Source organism: Sminthopsis crassicaudata, chromosome 6, assembly GCF_048593235.1.
Source record: "Sminthopsis crassicaudata isolate SCR6 chromosome 6, ASM4859323v1, whole genome shotgun sequence".
In the NCBI taxonomy this organism is placed as follows: Eukaryota; Metazoa; Chordata; class Mammalia; order Dasyuromorphia; family Dasyuridae; genus Sminthopsis; species Sminthopsis crassicaudata.
Genome location: NC_133622.1, coordinates 246,095,078 through 246,108,956, shown reverse-complemented (window position 1 = coordinate 246,108,956; position 13,879 = coordinate 246,095,078). Strand labels below are relative to the sequence as shown.

Below are 13,879 nucleotides of genomic sequence, written 5' to 3'. Positions count from 1 at the left end.
GCATTAGTTTTCCATGGTTTAGCTAATTGTATCCTACTAATTAATGAATCTCCAACAGAGACTATTATTATTAGGTTGCAAAATGCTATGGCATTAGACTGAATGAATGCATAAGATTAATGCATATTCCAATATTCCAGTCACTGATGGGTAGATTTCTAACTAGTCTTAGCTGTTGAGTATTTCTGACTAAGAATGGCAGTTATTTGTAGATAATGATCAGAGTAAACTATCTCATGATTCTAGCCCATCTGGAGTTCAATGAAAGAGGAAACACACAGGCCCCATGGTATCCGTTCTCTCACACCCCAGAATAGTTCATTTTCTGGAAGAGACTGACTAAGAAGACCTATGAATAAGAGACCTTCCCAGCTCTAAATTCCTTAGATCATTTTCAAAGACTCAGGTAAGTACCCATATAATATCATGCAAATTTTAGCCTTTTAGATGGTTTCAAAAGTGTTTTCTAGAACTACGAGATCCTCGCCAAGAACAGACTGGTTTATGTATAAGAAGTTGAATCATATTCTAATCCTTCTGTCTGGGGGAAGCTAAATTCTTTCAGCCTTTGATGGAAAAATTTAAGGGTGGGGCTGTTTCCCCTGTGCTGGCTCCAGTGAATCATAAAATCTTAAAGAAGGAAGGGACTTTGAAGGCCATCTACCTCAGCTCATACCTTAATTATAAGTCACTATCATACCTTCAAGCAGACATCACCCAACCTTTCTTTTCTTATTAAAGCTTTTTATTTGCAAAACATGCATGGATCATTTTTCAACCTTGCAAAACCTTGTGCTCCAAATTTTCCCTCCTTCTCCCATGCCCTCCCCTAGATGGCAAGTAATCCAATATATCCAACCTTTCTTAAAAAAAAAAATCTTTATGCCAGGAGATCATTATACACTTCAACAATAATACTATATGATGATCAATTCTGATGGGCGTGGCCCTCTCCAACAATGAGATGGACCAAATCAGTTCCAATAGAGCAGTAATGAACTGAACCAGCTACACCCAGTGAAAGAACTCTGGGAGATGATTATGAACCACTACAGAGAATTCCCAATCCCTCTATTTTTGTCCTCCTGCATTTTTGATTTCCTTCACAGGCTAAATGTACACTATTTCAAAGTCCGATTCTTTTTGTACAGCAAAACAACTGTTTGGACATGTATATATATATATATATACATGTGTGTGTGTGTGTGTGTGTGTGTATGTGTGTGTGTGTATATGTGTGTGTATATGTATATATATACACATATATATATATAGTATTTAATTTATATTTTAACATATTTTTTAAAAATCTTTAGTAAGTAGATCTCCCAAAGGTGAATTTCTGCTCTCAAAGATATTCTTCCTCATCTGCATTAACTAACCAGTTAATTAATATTAATGATTAAGCACTTACTATGTGTCAGGCTGAAAGAATGCAAAGAGAAAATCAGGACCATTCTTTGTTGTCAAGGATTTACATATTAATTAATTGAAAATATAGATGTGTGTTTATGTATATATGTATATGAAGGTTCCACTCTAGGGCAAATGGAACATCTCAGGGATCATTTTTTACCCCTAGTAATCCTAACACATTTTGGTGCATATGAATGGCAGATAGTAATTCCTGGGGGTCTACAAGGTACCTAGATAAGATCCAAGGGATTTGGATCTGGGAATATCTCTTGTTCATGAATTTATGGGTCATTTATCTTATTGGAAATATTATAGCAGGTGATTCTCTGCTCATGTGTAGTATGAACAGCCACATGAAACCCACTTTGGAGGGAATGGTGGTAGCTGAAGGTTGCCTGCCTAGCACTATGGGAAGGGGGGAGTAAGCATCAGAGTAGAAGAAGGTACTCTGGGATTCCCCTTTGTATAGCATTCATGGACAGTCAGTGTGTGCCTGGATAGGAGACTGGGGGAGAGACAATGGGAAGAGAGTTGAAGGGATGGGCTCCCCACAGCAAAATGAAGGATTTAGAGTTTCTAAAACTCCTTTGATCAAACAGTCTGGAAATGTCATCATATTGAAACGAGTAAGCACTAGATTTGTATTCAGAGAGTCTGGATTTGCTAACCAAATCTACTACTTATTACCTATGTGGCTCTCTACAAGCATTTTACCTATCTGGGCCTCAGTTTCTCAATCTTTAAGGTAAGATGATTGGACTAGATAACTATTAAGATGTTTTCTCCATCTATGACCTCCAAGCATTAAAGATATAAGCCATCATTTTTTTGCTATTTTGAAAGATTCTTGGTGTTTGGATCCCTGCTCTTCCATTTATTATCTATGTGACTATGGGAAAGCCATTTGTTTTACACTTTGTCATCTCCACTATCGATTCAATTTTTTCCATGTCTTTTTAGGAAGTCGTGCAACAGCCATGCTTGCTGGGTTCAGAACAAGGTCTAAACTCATTAATTATCTAAACTCACTAAAATTTTACTCTTTTTTTTTTTTACAAACCTGTCTTTCCTCTCTGATTTCCTCTATTATTATCCCCGGTGACTAGTCAAAATCCCTTTTTTCTTAATTCTTTATTCTATCCTCTTACTTACAAGCCATTTCAATAAATAATAGATAAATCATTTCAATAGCTTTACTGAAATGATCAACTTTTCTGGTACCTATAAACTTCAAATTTTCTCTTTACCCAATTTCTCTTTTTCCTCTGCTCTATGCTTCACTGAATTCAATTCTCTTTTTCCTCTGCTCCATGCTTCACTGAATTCAATTCTCTTTTTCCTCTGCTCCATGCTTCACTGAATTCAATTCTTAGTCCATTTGTTTCTTTAATTCTATCCCCTCTGGACTCTTTTGGGGAGTTGGAACACTGATCATCTCATTGTCATGCCCTCCCTCACTAAGTAGCTCCTTCTCCACATGATCAAAAAAAATCTTATCCTTACAAATCCTTTACTGCTCCTGGTCTTAGATTTCTCATGTCTTTCACTACAAAACTAAGTAGGGAGAAATATATACATATATATATATATATATATATATATATACACTTTCTGATTTCACTTCCTCATTATCCAGACACTTCTTCAACTCTTCCAAAATAGTTCCTGTAAATATCTAGTAGTATTTAGGATCATTGATTTGTAGCTGAAGATGATTTAGGAAGTCATTCAGTGCACTACTTTTATTATAATAATGAAAAGACTGATGTTTTGTAAGTTAAATACATTTTCCAAGATCATAAATAACAATTATCAAAACCAAAAATTAATCTTCAGGTTTCCTGGATCAAAAATCAACTCAACCACTGTTATGGGAAATTAAAACAAGCACACATATGCCTAGAGCAATGATATTAAATATAAATGAAAATGGGAGGCATAGGAACTCTGCAGGCCATAAAAGTGGATTTAGACAATTGTATTAACAGTATCTGTGTTTATTTGTTTTTGTTTTATTAAATATGTTCCATTTACATTTTAGTCAGGTTCAGCCAGAATGTGTCTGAGACTTCTGTGTTAGAGGGAAGCTCCTTTATGAAAGCATTCTCCCATCTTTTCATTGCTTGAAGGAGTATTGAGAATAATGGAGAATCAATATTAGCAATGATATTGTAGGTGGGTTAATCTGTCCTTTGGCTTAGCCACAAATTTCATCATTATTGATCAGAAATAAAATTGTCAATTTTTTTTAGCCCAGAAGAAAGGAGAGAAATAGAAAAGACTTGGGGGACCTGAAAATGGAAAATATTACCTATTTAACTAGTTTCTAAGATAGAGTAACACCTACTCTAATCAACTTTTCTGATACCTATAAGGAAGATAGAGGGACCTTTTCCCCTTGCCTCTGCAGCATGCATTCCATGTCATAGTTCAAACTATCATTCCTCATCGCCTTAATTATATCTCCTCCCAATGCTTCAAGGGGAGGAGCGTGAAATCTTTCCCTCCTTTTGACACCTAGCTCAGCTGTGAGCACATATAAGCCACAATTTTTTTTGCTACTTTAAAAGATTCTTGTGTTTGGATCCCTGCTCTTCCATTTATTACCTATGTGACTATGGGAAAGCCATTTGTTTTACCCTTTGTCATCTCCACTATCAATTCAATTTTCCAAATCAATTCAATGTAGTCTTCTTTGAGTTCCCCAGTTTAATATAATCTTTCCTTTCACAAATGTACTTATGTCAGACACATGGATGGATAATTGTGATGGGAGTAGTGTGAGTACACTAAAAATATGGACATCCCTGTCATAGTTTCGTATACCCGGCAGGTATTTTGTGTACACTTAAATAGTTTTAATTGAATCAGAAAACAATGATAATTTGAAAAGAAATCATGTGTATCCATGAAAGATTGGATTTGGGGTTGGATTGGAGATTGGATCCCTGTTAAGGAATAGTGGGATGTCGAGAATTCAGTTAACATTTTCAAAATATCAAATATATTTTCATTCATATGTTCCTGGGTTCTGGTATTTTACTTATACCAAATGATGAGTACTGAAAATAGAAAGGCAACAAATATCTTAATTCTTGATCTTACTGTTTTTCCTTCCTTAGAAGTGATGAATTTTACTCATTTTTAACTATATCATCTACTATGCATTGTTCAACTCCAAACTGAAATGAGGGCACTGTCACTTCCACAGCTAATGACACCTGCCAGATTCTGCACAGAAAGTGGCATGCTGGGTAATAGTGAAATAAGTGACTTTCTATTTCAGAATCTACTGCATAATCATGATCCAGTCTGTGGAGGAATCCCCTGAAGAAGTCGGACCAAAGGAGAAAGTTCAGCAACTTAAACCTCCCCCCCAACCAAAGAGCAAAATGATAACATTCCTGAGAAAGGAACTGGAGTTCCTGGGGGTAATCATTTTACGGCAATTCAAATAAATTAGATAGGTCAATATTCCCAATAAGGTGATGGTATTACCATATTAGAAAGAAAGTTCTCTCAGCAAAGAACAAAAGGACAACCTACAAGAAAGCAAAGAAAAGGATACTCATGAATATAATATCTTCTACTACCATATATCCTTTATTTAAGTGGAAATTTATTGTTATATACTTTGAACCTTCTCTGATGGTCTGCTGGGCACATGACAATGTTCTGTTTGATTTTTATTTTCCTTTTCTAGCTTTCTTTTTTCATTCATTTTTTTTCTTATTTAATGAAATAAATAAAAAAAAATTTTTAAAGAAAATTCTTTTGACTCAGGATGTGCTCTGGAATTGCTATTAGATTCCCCTAGAAAGATTTGGTTTCATTGTCTGCCAACAGCTAAGCAAAAATGGAAAAAGTGGTAGGGCGTATTTCTGATTCTAAAGGAAAATAATGATCTCTTTTTCCAACAGGAAAACTACTTCATTGAATATTCAGTTGTTTAAACTGAAACTGACTTTAAATCATAGAAGAGAAAATCTCAGAGCTCTAAAACATCTTAGAACAGATAATGTCACTGAGTTAGAAGAAACAGTTTAAAAAAGAGCATAAAATTTCATAGTTGATAGTGGCTTTAGAAAATGAAATATTAGAGTTAGGAGGGGTCTTAGAACAAAGAATGACAGAGACAGAAGGAACCTCATGATATAGAATGCCAGATTTTAAAAATACTGAAAATGCAAAATGTTTGAGATTAGGGAGAAAAATACAATTCAATACAAGGATCATCAATTCATATTTATTGAAATTCCAGCAAACGAGAATACATCTCTAGGGCCTATAGTCACCTTCAGCCCTTTTTAGTGATTAACCAGTATTCAGATCCGTGACTCAAGGCTTGATTAAAACTGAGGGAAAAGTACCAGGAAATGTTTTCCTTTCTTGCAAGTGTATTTCTTTCCTTGCAGGTGACTCAAACCATCATTGGCCTTATCTGCTTCTTCTTTGGAATAACTCACATATTGATTCTGAAATATTTAGACCCCAAAATTGTTGCTTTCTCGTCATTCTCTAAGGGCTATCCAATATGGGGAGGATTACTGGTAAGTCTATTCGAATCAGTTGAACTCAATCCCATAGGCTTCTTTCAAGCATTTCCTATGTATAAGCTCAAGTGTCATATGCTTCTTTACCATACCTTCCTGTCAGAAGTTACATTTAAATATTTTCCATCATTTGAAGTATGGAAAATACTCAGAATATTTTCTGGATTCTCCCACTGAAACAAAAGGACAGTCAGTTCTCCCTTGGCATTCTGAGAACATTTGTATGTTCTGCAAAAAATGCACCATCAAAAATTTGTTTGTTATTATTTATTGTCTTGCTGTCTTCATGGCCATTAATACAATGAACTTACAATTCCGGAGGATAGCATATTCTTCCTCCATTATAAATTCTGAATTTAGCATGGAAACATAAGTAGGAAGAAAGAATATTTTCACAAAAGAAAATTTGAATTAAGTCAAAAGACTCAAGATTTTATCATGTGTTTGCTACTTACTATTTGTAACATACTGGGCAGGTCTCTGACATTCTGGTTCTAATATTCTTGTGACTAAAGTAAAACATTTTGAACAAATAACAAAAATTGAAACTGAGCCCCAAATTATTCTAATGGCTAATCTTGATCTTAAAGAAGAGGGAAAAAAGCATATATATATATATATATATATATATATATATATATATATATATATATATATATATATACACACACATATATACACATATATACATGTATGTATATGTATGTATATATATGTATATATATATACACATATATATACATATATACATGTATGTATATATATATGTATATATGTATATATATATTCTCTTTTCTACATTTCCCTTTCTCTACATAAGTTAAATAAAGAGACAGACAAAAACAAAGAAAGACAGAGACAGAGAAAGAGAGAAGAGAGTTTGAGAGTAGAATCCTGCACAGATTAAGTTGATATAATTGATTATGATTAATTGCTTTGATCCCTCTCCAGCCAATGTAGTCATAATTTTTTTAGTTTTAGGTGTTTTTATTTGGTTTTTGTTTATTTGCTTTGCTTTGTTCAAAAATGAATGTTGACTCTATAAGCAAGAAAGGGACATTTTGGGAAATTAAGGTGATATAAAAAATAAGAGATAATAAAATAAACATTTGAGACTAGAAACATTTAAGGCCCCTTCCATAAACAGGCAATTAAATCTCTGATGTGAACAGAAGACTTACAATCTCTCTATCCCACCTTCACCCCCAAGCCCTCTAAAATTAAATGGGCTCATTCCCCACCTTCAAATTTTCAAACAATTCATTATCTCTCTCTTTCATTGGCTCTCTTCACCTTCAAGACCTCCAAGCTCTATATTTACCCTAGCACAAACAGAATCATTAGTGCTCTTGCTTCCCTATACTGCACACTGAAAGCTTCCCTCCCTTACATGTGTACAGAATCACAAGGCTTGCTATAGTTGCAATAGATGACAAAAGATGTCTCTCCCCTCCACTGGTACTGCTCCATTCACTTTACCTTAGTACAGTTGGCAGTCTCAGTCTCCAAATCAACCAACACCATCCCCAAGGCTGTGTGTTGAGTTTATTAAATTAAATTGTACAGTCCCCTTCCCACCAGATCTCCAGTTTCAGATACATGACTTTCAACATTGTGAATATTTTCCTGAATGTAACGGCAGTAACGCAAAGAAGCCTCAATTTATTCCAACAAGTTCTGTGCCCTCTGTGGCTTAGGCTTTTGCACTCCCTCAGAGAATCAGGTAGAGAGATTTCTACACATAGACAGTCCCTGCTCAAAGCAGCATCCAATATTTAGTAAGTGTCCATGGGGTCTGCTATTCTAAATGATGGACCAATGAAGCATACAGTGTCTGGATGACCATAATCTCCAACCCTAACAGACTGATGATCTACAAAGGGAGGCTAGAAATCGCCAAGAAGAAAAGGAAGCTCGACTGAGAGTTTTTAGTCATTTTGATGAACACATCTGTCCAATGAATCGAGCAAAAATGTACCCTGACAATTGGCAATATGATGCAGTGGAAAAGGCATGGAACTTGAAATCATAGAACCTGTATTCAACCTTTTAGCCTCTCTTAGACTCAATTTATTTTTCTGCAAAATTAAAATCCTTTCTAAATATTGAGCTATGCTCTTCTAATAGCAAAGGATACCATATCAAAGTACCCAATAAAACATTAATAAAATTTCTAAGTCTCAAAAGTGATCTAATTTAATATCCAGTTTTCTTGCATAGAGAATATAATTAGAAATATGTCTTAGTACAGTATGAGGGAGGGAAGTGAAACAAAAAGCATAATTAAGCAGTGTGACATGGTGGAAATACTGCTAGACTTACAGTCAATAAGACTGAGTTTAAATTCTTTCTCTGGTCTTTAATGTGGGAGCCTGAACAAATTGTATCTGAATTCAAAGCAAAGCATTGTGATAAGCTCAAAAAATTAAAGGAAAATGTCTCAGTGTCTGCTCTCTATAACACGTAGCCCTCCAATACTTGTCCTCTCTTGACTAAATGCCAACTTCTGGGTGTGTTTTCTAAGACTTCATCTCAGCTTTGTCCATTTAAATTACTGTTATGTATAAGGCCCAATTCTAGATGCTGAAAAAGAAAAAAAAAAAGACAATACAGTTTCTGTGATTGCATAAACTCCAAAGGACTTAAAGACTAATAATGAAAGAGCTGAAATTAGGAATCACACCCTAAGATAACCACCATAAACCGTCCTTGGGACAAATGGCAGAAAGTATAGCTTCATTTTTAATGGGCTAGAGAGTAGGGATGAGAAAGGATCTTTGCATACTATCTTCTGCTGGTCTGGGTTCAGCATAAGGATAAGGAAGAAAAGGTCCTCTCTGTAATGTAGGGAAGATGTAGGAAGTGTAGGAAGGCTTCACTTGAGTGAAAACTGGTGGCTTCCCACTTTCAATTTTCTTTTTCTGCTCTTCTTCTATATATAATTTATTATATATTATTTTTATATATTATATTGTTTGACATATTGTAATATATCCTATATTTTATCATATGTTAGGTATTATTATACATAATAATATAATGATCATATATCATCTACTATATTCTATATAATATATAATGTTATAATTGTGAAAATTATAAATATATAATTCTATGTTATATATAATTAAATATATATCTAATGTATTACTATGATATAACTAATATTACATATTGACAGATAATTATATATAATTGTAATAATTAATCATTGAGAATGCTGTATTTTCCCCTCCTTCTAAATCTGGCATTCTAAGTTCTGGGATCAGATACCTCATTCTAGGTATAGCTATGAGTTATAATGCACCATATCTAAATATCTGAAGGAAAAAAAAAAACAAGATTTGATCTGACAATGGGGAAGGAATAACATAAACAAAGTTCCCTAGGAAAATTTCAAAAAGATCAAATCCTTTTTTTAACTGATAAGGAAAGTGGAAAACATGTTCCAAACTCTCTCTATATACCAATGACTTAGAATTCTGAATAGGCAAGTGAAATGTGATTGGCAGAATTAAAATCTATGGTGAAATGATGCTGGCTTCTCATTGTGGAATATATTGGGTATTGGAGTAATCAGCACATGCCCTTCCCTCAGCTTCATTATCTTTTCTTTGATAATATTTATCTTCTCTGAATTCTCAACATTTAGTTCTGGGATGCAATGGATCATTAGACTAGGCTCTGAGGCCTTGAAAATGGAGTGAGTTGTTAGGTTTTCATATCATGTGGAAGAAGTGAAGCAGGCAGTTAACTCCCAGTACCTAGTTTTATTTTTTTTCTCTTGGACAGTTCACCATTTTTGGACTTTTGTTGATTTCACTTGAAAGAAAATACATCAAATATCTGGTAAGTAAAGACATTTTCCTTTTATATCACTGAGAATATGGGAATAAAGCATGAGTATTAATGCAGAAAAAGATCTTCAGAATGATGAAGAGGTGTATTAATATAGTATACAGTCTAGTATAGCATATTATAACATGGCATAACATAATATAGTATAATGATATTTGTGGAAAAGCACATTTGTGAAAGAGTTCATGAAATGAAGGGAGATGCACATGATAATTTTGATTAAAGATGATCAATCTTTACTATTCCTGAGAGCAATGTGCCTAGACATATCCCTGAATATTAATTTCTTCAAAACATCATTTATTGGGTCCCTTTCATCAAACATGACACCCGGTCTCAAATACTGGGCAGTTCTGTTAGTCACTTAATTTAGATATGGCAGAAAGTTTAGATGCCATCCAATTCAGCCTTCCTTATTTTCCAAAAAAATTAAAGTGATAAAGGGAAGTGATTGGTAGAGGGAAGTGACGTAGCTAAGGATGCCTAGGGGAAAAAAGCAGAAAAAATTGACATTTTGATTTAGGTCTCTTAACACCAAATAGTGAACTCTTTCCATTACTTTTCCATTACTTTGAAAACAGGTTTAGCTAGAAAAATGGATAAGAGAAGAGCATTCAATTTCTATTCTAATTCTCTCTCAGGTACAAAGCAGCCTAGTAATGGCCGTTCTCAGTTCTGTGATTGCAGGAGTTGGAATAAATATTCTCTCATCCAATCTGAATGAAACACTTTCTGTTTTGCAAGGATGCCCAAAGCACCCAATGGGAGACTTTTGCTTTACAGCTCATTTTTTAACTGTAAGTGATTCTCATTGAAAAGGTAAGATGCTACTAATCTCTTTGGAGTTAGAAAATTCATCATCTTATTTTTCTTTCTAGTAAGACTTACATAATAAGACTTCTTAAGCATTTAAGTCATGAAAAAAAAAAAACTTGGATTGGTGACTCCATGGATGTGTGTGATCATGAGGAAAAGAAGCTGCTGTATCCACCACAAAGATATTGCTTTGATGAAGGGGAGAAGCTCTTATTATATTTGTTGACCTAACTTCTAGATTCAGTTAGCTATGTTCCTTTTGAGTTGGTGGCCATGAAAGTAGATTTGACCTCCAAAGTATCAATCAAATAACCCTTTAGAATGTATCCTGTGATTCAATTTTTCACTGTTTGCTAGGAAACTGCAGTCATTGTCTTACTCCTTACTATCCTGGAGTTGGCCATTGGTATATTACTCCCTGTTGGTGAAATAATTGGAAAAATAGAAGAAAGATGGATTAAAAAGGTAAGTTAGTAATAATGGTGGAGTATCTAGAATGCAAAGTCTAAAGCAAAATGGAAGCATGGCTAAAATTGTAAAGTAAAATCTGATATGAATGAGTAAAACAGATAACACTTGGGAAGTAGAGGAAGAACTAGGGAAATTCATGGAAGGTCCACAACTCCCTTTCCCAATTCAGTGGGCTTCTGAGGATATACATCATAATATCATTTCAATCTTTAGAAAAAAAATGTTGAATATATGCATTAGTTCCCTTTCCCTTTCAACCCTTTTCAAGCACTCCCTTTCCCCTACTCTGTAATCCATTTTCCAAGACTTCCCTCTGTTCCTCATTCTTGGAACTCCATCTCCCATCTCTGTGCCTTTGCATTTGCCATTCCACAAGCCTGGAAAGCATTCCCTCCTTATTGCTACTTCATAAAATCCTTCTTTTCCCCTAAGATGTTGCTCTCGGTCAGACTTGTGCTCTCACCCAGATATATTCAAAAAACCACTTTTCTGTTGACTTCCTTTTAAATTCCATTATAGGGATCATTCCAAACTTTTTTTTCAAGATGGTACTAAAAAAGTAGGTAGAGATGTAGTAGGAATCAATTTAGAATTTCTAACCTAGAATTTTTCTTATTAAGTTGGTGGGGGGGGTAGGAATACAGGTTTTTATGCCCCATGACTGACCTGGTAGTATCTGCTCACCTGAAAGTTCTCAGTGTAACTTGAAAAGGTGGATAATAGAATTACTGTCAAAGATAAACAATAAAGCTTCAGAGAGATAAAAGGGGTGGGTGAAGAATTCAATCCAAACTGAAGATTGAGGAAGATCTGACCATTTAATATTCTGTGTGTGTTTTCCCCCTTAGCATCGCAAAGCTTACCAAGAAGCCCTTTATGAGGAATTACCCATTTATGACCCAATTGGTGAAAGCATAGAGCTAGAGACAAGAGAGTCTGTACCCACTGCCCCAAAAGACACAAGAAGAGAATCCAAGGAGTCACTTCAGTCAAGAGTATATCAATCACCAGAAGAATTCCAGGAAACTCAGTCCTAGAGATTAACAAGCGTATTTAAGAGCCTGATGTAATGTAAAAGATTCTTGACTTGGACTCACAGTATGTGGATTGTTCTTTTGCCTCTAATTAACTAGGTAGAATTGTCATTTTGTATTATATTGCCTTTACCTACCTATGAACCATAAATATTACTTCAATTATTGAGATTTAACTTTATTTGTGTAAAAAGCATTTAACATTTATATTCATATAATTTATGGGTCTTTTTTGGCAAGTATACTCCAAAGTATTTTATACTATCTAGTTATTTTAAATGGCCTAAAATAATATTGAATATGATTAAATCTATTTTAGCTTTAACTTTGTCTGAAATCATGATTACTACCCCTGTTTTTTATATAATAAAAATTTTAGAGAAAGCAACATATTGTTGAGTTCAAATTTTTAATCTTTTAATTCATTTTATGGGTAAATTCATCCCATTCACATTTTAAGCTATGATTATTTTTAATTTCCTTCCTATTTTCCCTCACTATCTTTCTCATTCTATTTCTACCCCTCCTCACTCTTCTGCTTTACATTGTCATTTTTAAATAACAAAGAAGGAGCCAAAAGAACATTTTAAACTAAGAATCATCAGAGTTTGAGCAGATTGGGGAAGAAAAATGAATAGGTAGAGACTGATCAGGAAATTAGACTGGTTTTCATAAGCATTAATGATGGGAATTAAGATTGAAGAAGTTTGAATGAATTAAGAAACTCATGAATCACATTATAAAGACTCTGTGTATTAGTCATTCTTGTTTCTTCCCTCTGCTTCCAGTAATTGAAATTTGATGAATTATTAGCACTTCCTATAAATTTTACTTTTCAATTGTTCATTCATTCCATCTATTTACTTTCACTGTCGCCACCTCAGTTTAACCTATATTTTACTTCACTGAATTTTTTCATTACTATTGCAACAGCTTCTTAATTGCTCTACTTGCTTCTAACCTTGCCCTCTTCAACTCATTGACAACAAAGTTGTCAAAATATCCTTCCTTGTATATTTTATCCCTTCATATATCTTGTAAATATATAGCGATTTGCATGTCGCCTGACCCCTTAGCATATGAACACGTTGAGAATGAGAATAGTGATTTAGCCCTTCTTTGTATGCACAGTAATAACTACAGTTTCTGGCATGAAATGGATGCTTATTAACTTACTAATTTATTCATAAGGAACAAATATTTTTATTTCATTCCTGTAATCAACTATATAAAAACAATTATATATAGAATAAATTTAAAATAATCAACAAAAGGAAGGCTTTAGAATAAAGAACAAGTAAAGATTAATTATAATAGGTGAAATGTTTAACTATAAGTTGAAGAAAGCCAAAAAAGCTATGATGAAGAAATGAGAAGGAAGAATATTCCAAGCCTGAGGTATAGCCAGTAAAAATGCCCAGAGAGAGATTATCTTGCTTTAAAAATTATAATGAGATCAGAATCACTGGATCAAAAGAACATTTAAGGGTATAAGGTATAAGAAGTCTAAAAATGTGGGGAAGGCAGATTATAAAGACATTGAATGAAAAACAGATTTCATAGTTGATCTTGTAGATGATAGAGAAAAATTGAAATTTGAGTAGGAAATGATTAAACATGAGTTTAAAAGAGATCGCTGACTAAAAAGTGGATTAGAATAGGAAGAAACTTGTAGAAAGAAATCAACTATCAGTTTGTTAGAACGTTCTGGATTTGAATTAAAAAGTTCCT

The 13,879-nt window shown here is 33.9% G+C and overlaps 1 protein-coding gene across 1 annotated transcript; it reads left to right on the top strand.

The window, feature by feature from the left end:
- Positions 1–280: 280 nt before the first annotated feature.
- On the top strand, positions 281–12,496 carry MS4A2 (membrane spanning 4-domains A2). The gene is made up of 7 exons (XM_074273212.1): positions 281–406; positions 4,703–4,847; positions 5,832–5,966; positions 9,762–9,818; positions 10,469–10,624; positions 11,001–11,108; positions 11,963–12,496. The coding sequence occupies exons 2-7, from the start codon at positions 4,719–4,721 to the stop codon at positions 12,149–12,151; spliced, it is 774 nt and encodes a 257-aa protein (XP_074129313.1). The 5' UTR covers positions 281–406; positions 4,703–4,718; the 3' UTR covers positions 12,152–12,496.
- Positions 12,497–13,879: the final 1,383 nt, after the last annotated feature.

Bases quoted from the DNA above. Each gene is read 5' to 3' on its own strand.
- MS4A2 (XM_074273212.1), top strand. From the start codon at position 4,719: ATGATCCAGTCTGTGGAGGAATCCCCTGAAGAAGTCGGACCAAAGGAG. The intron at 9,819-10,468 runs GTAAGTAAAGAC...ATTCTCTCTCAG, and splicing joins GAAAATACATCAAATATCTG to GTACAAAGCAGCCTAGTAAT. The intron at 11,109-11,962 runs GTAAGTTAGTAA...TTTCCCCCTTAG, and splicing joins AAGAAAGATGGATTAAAAAG to CATCGCAAAGCTTACCAAGA.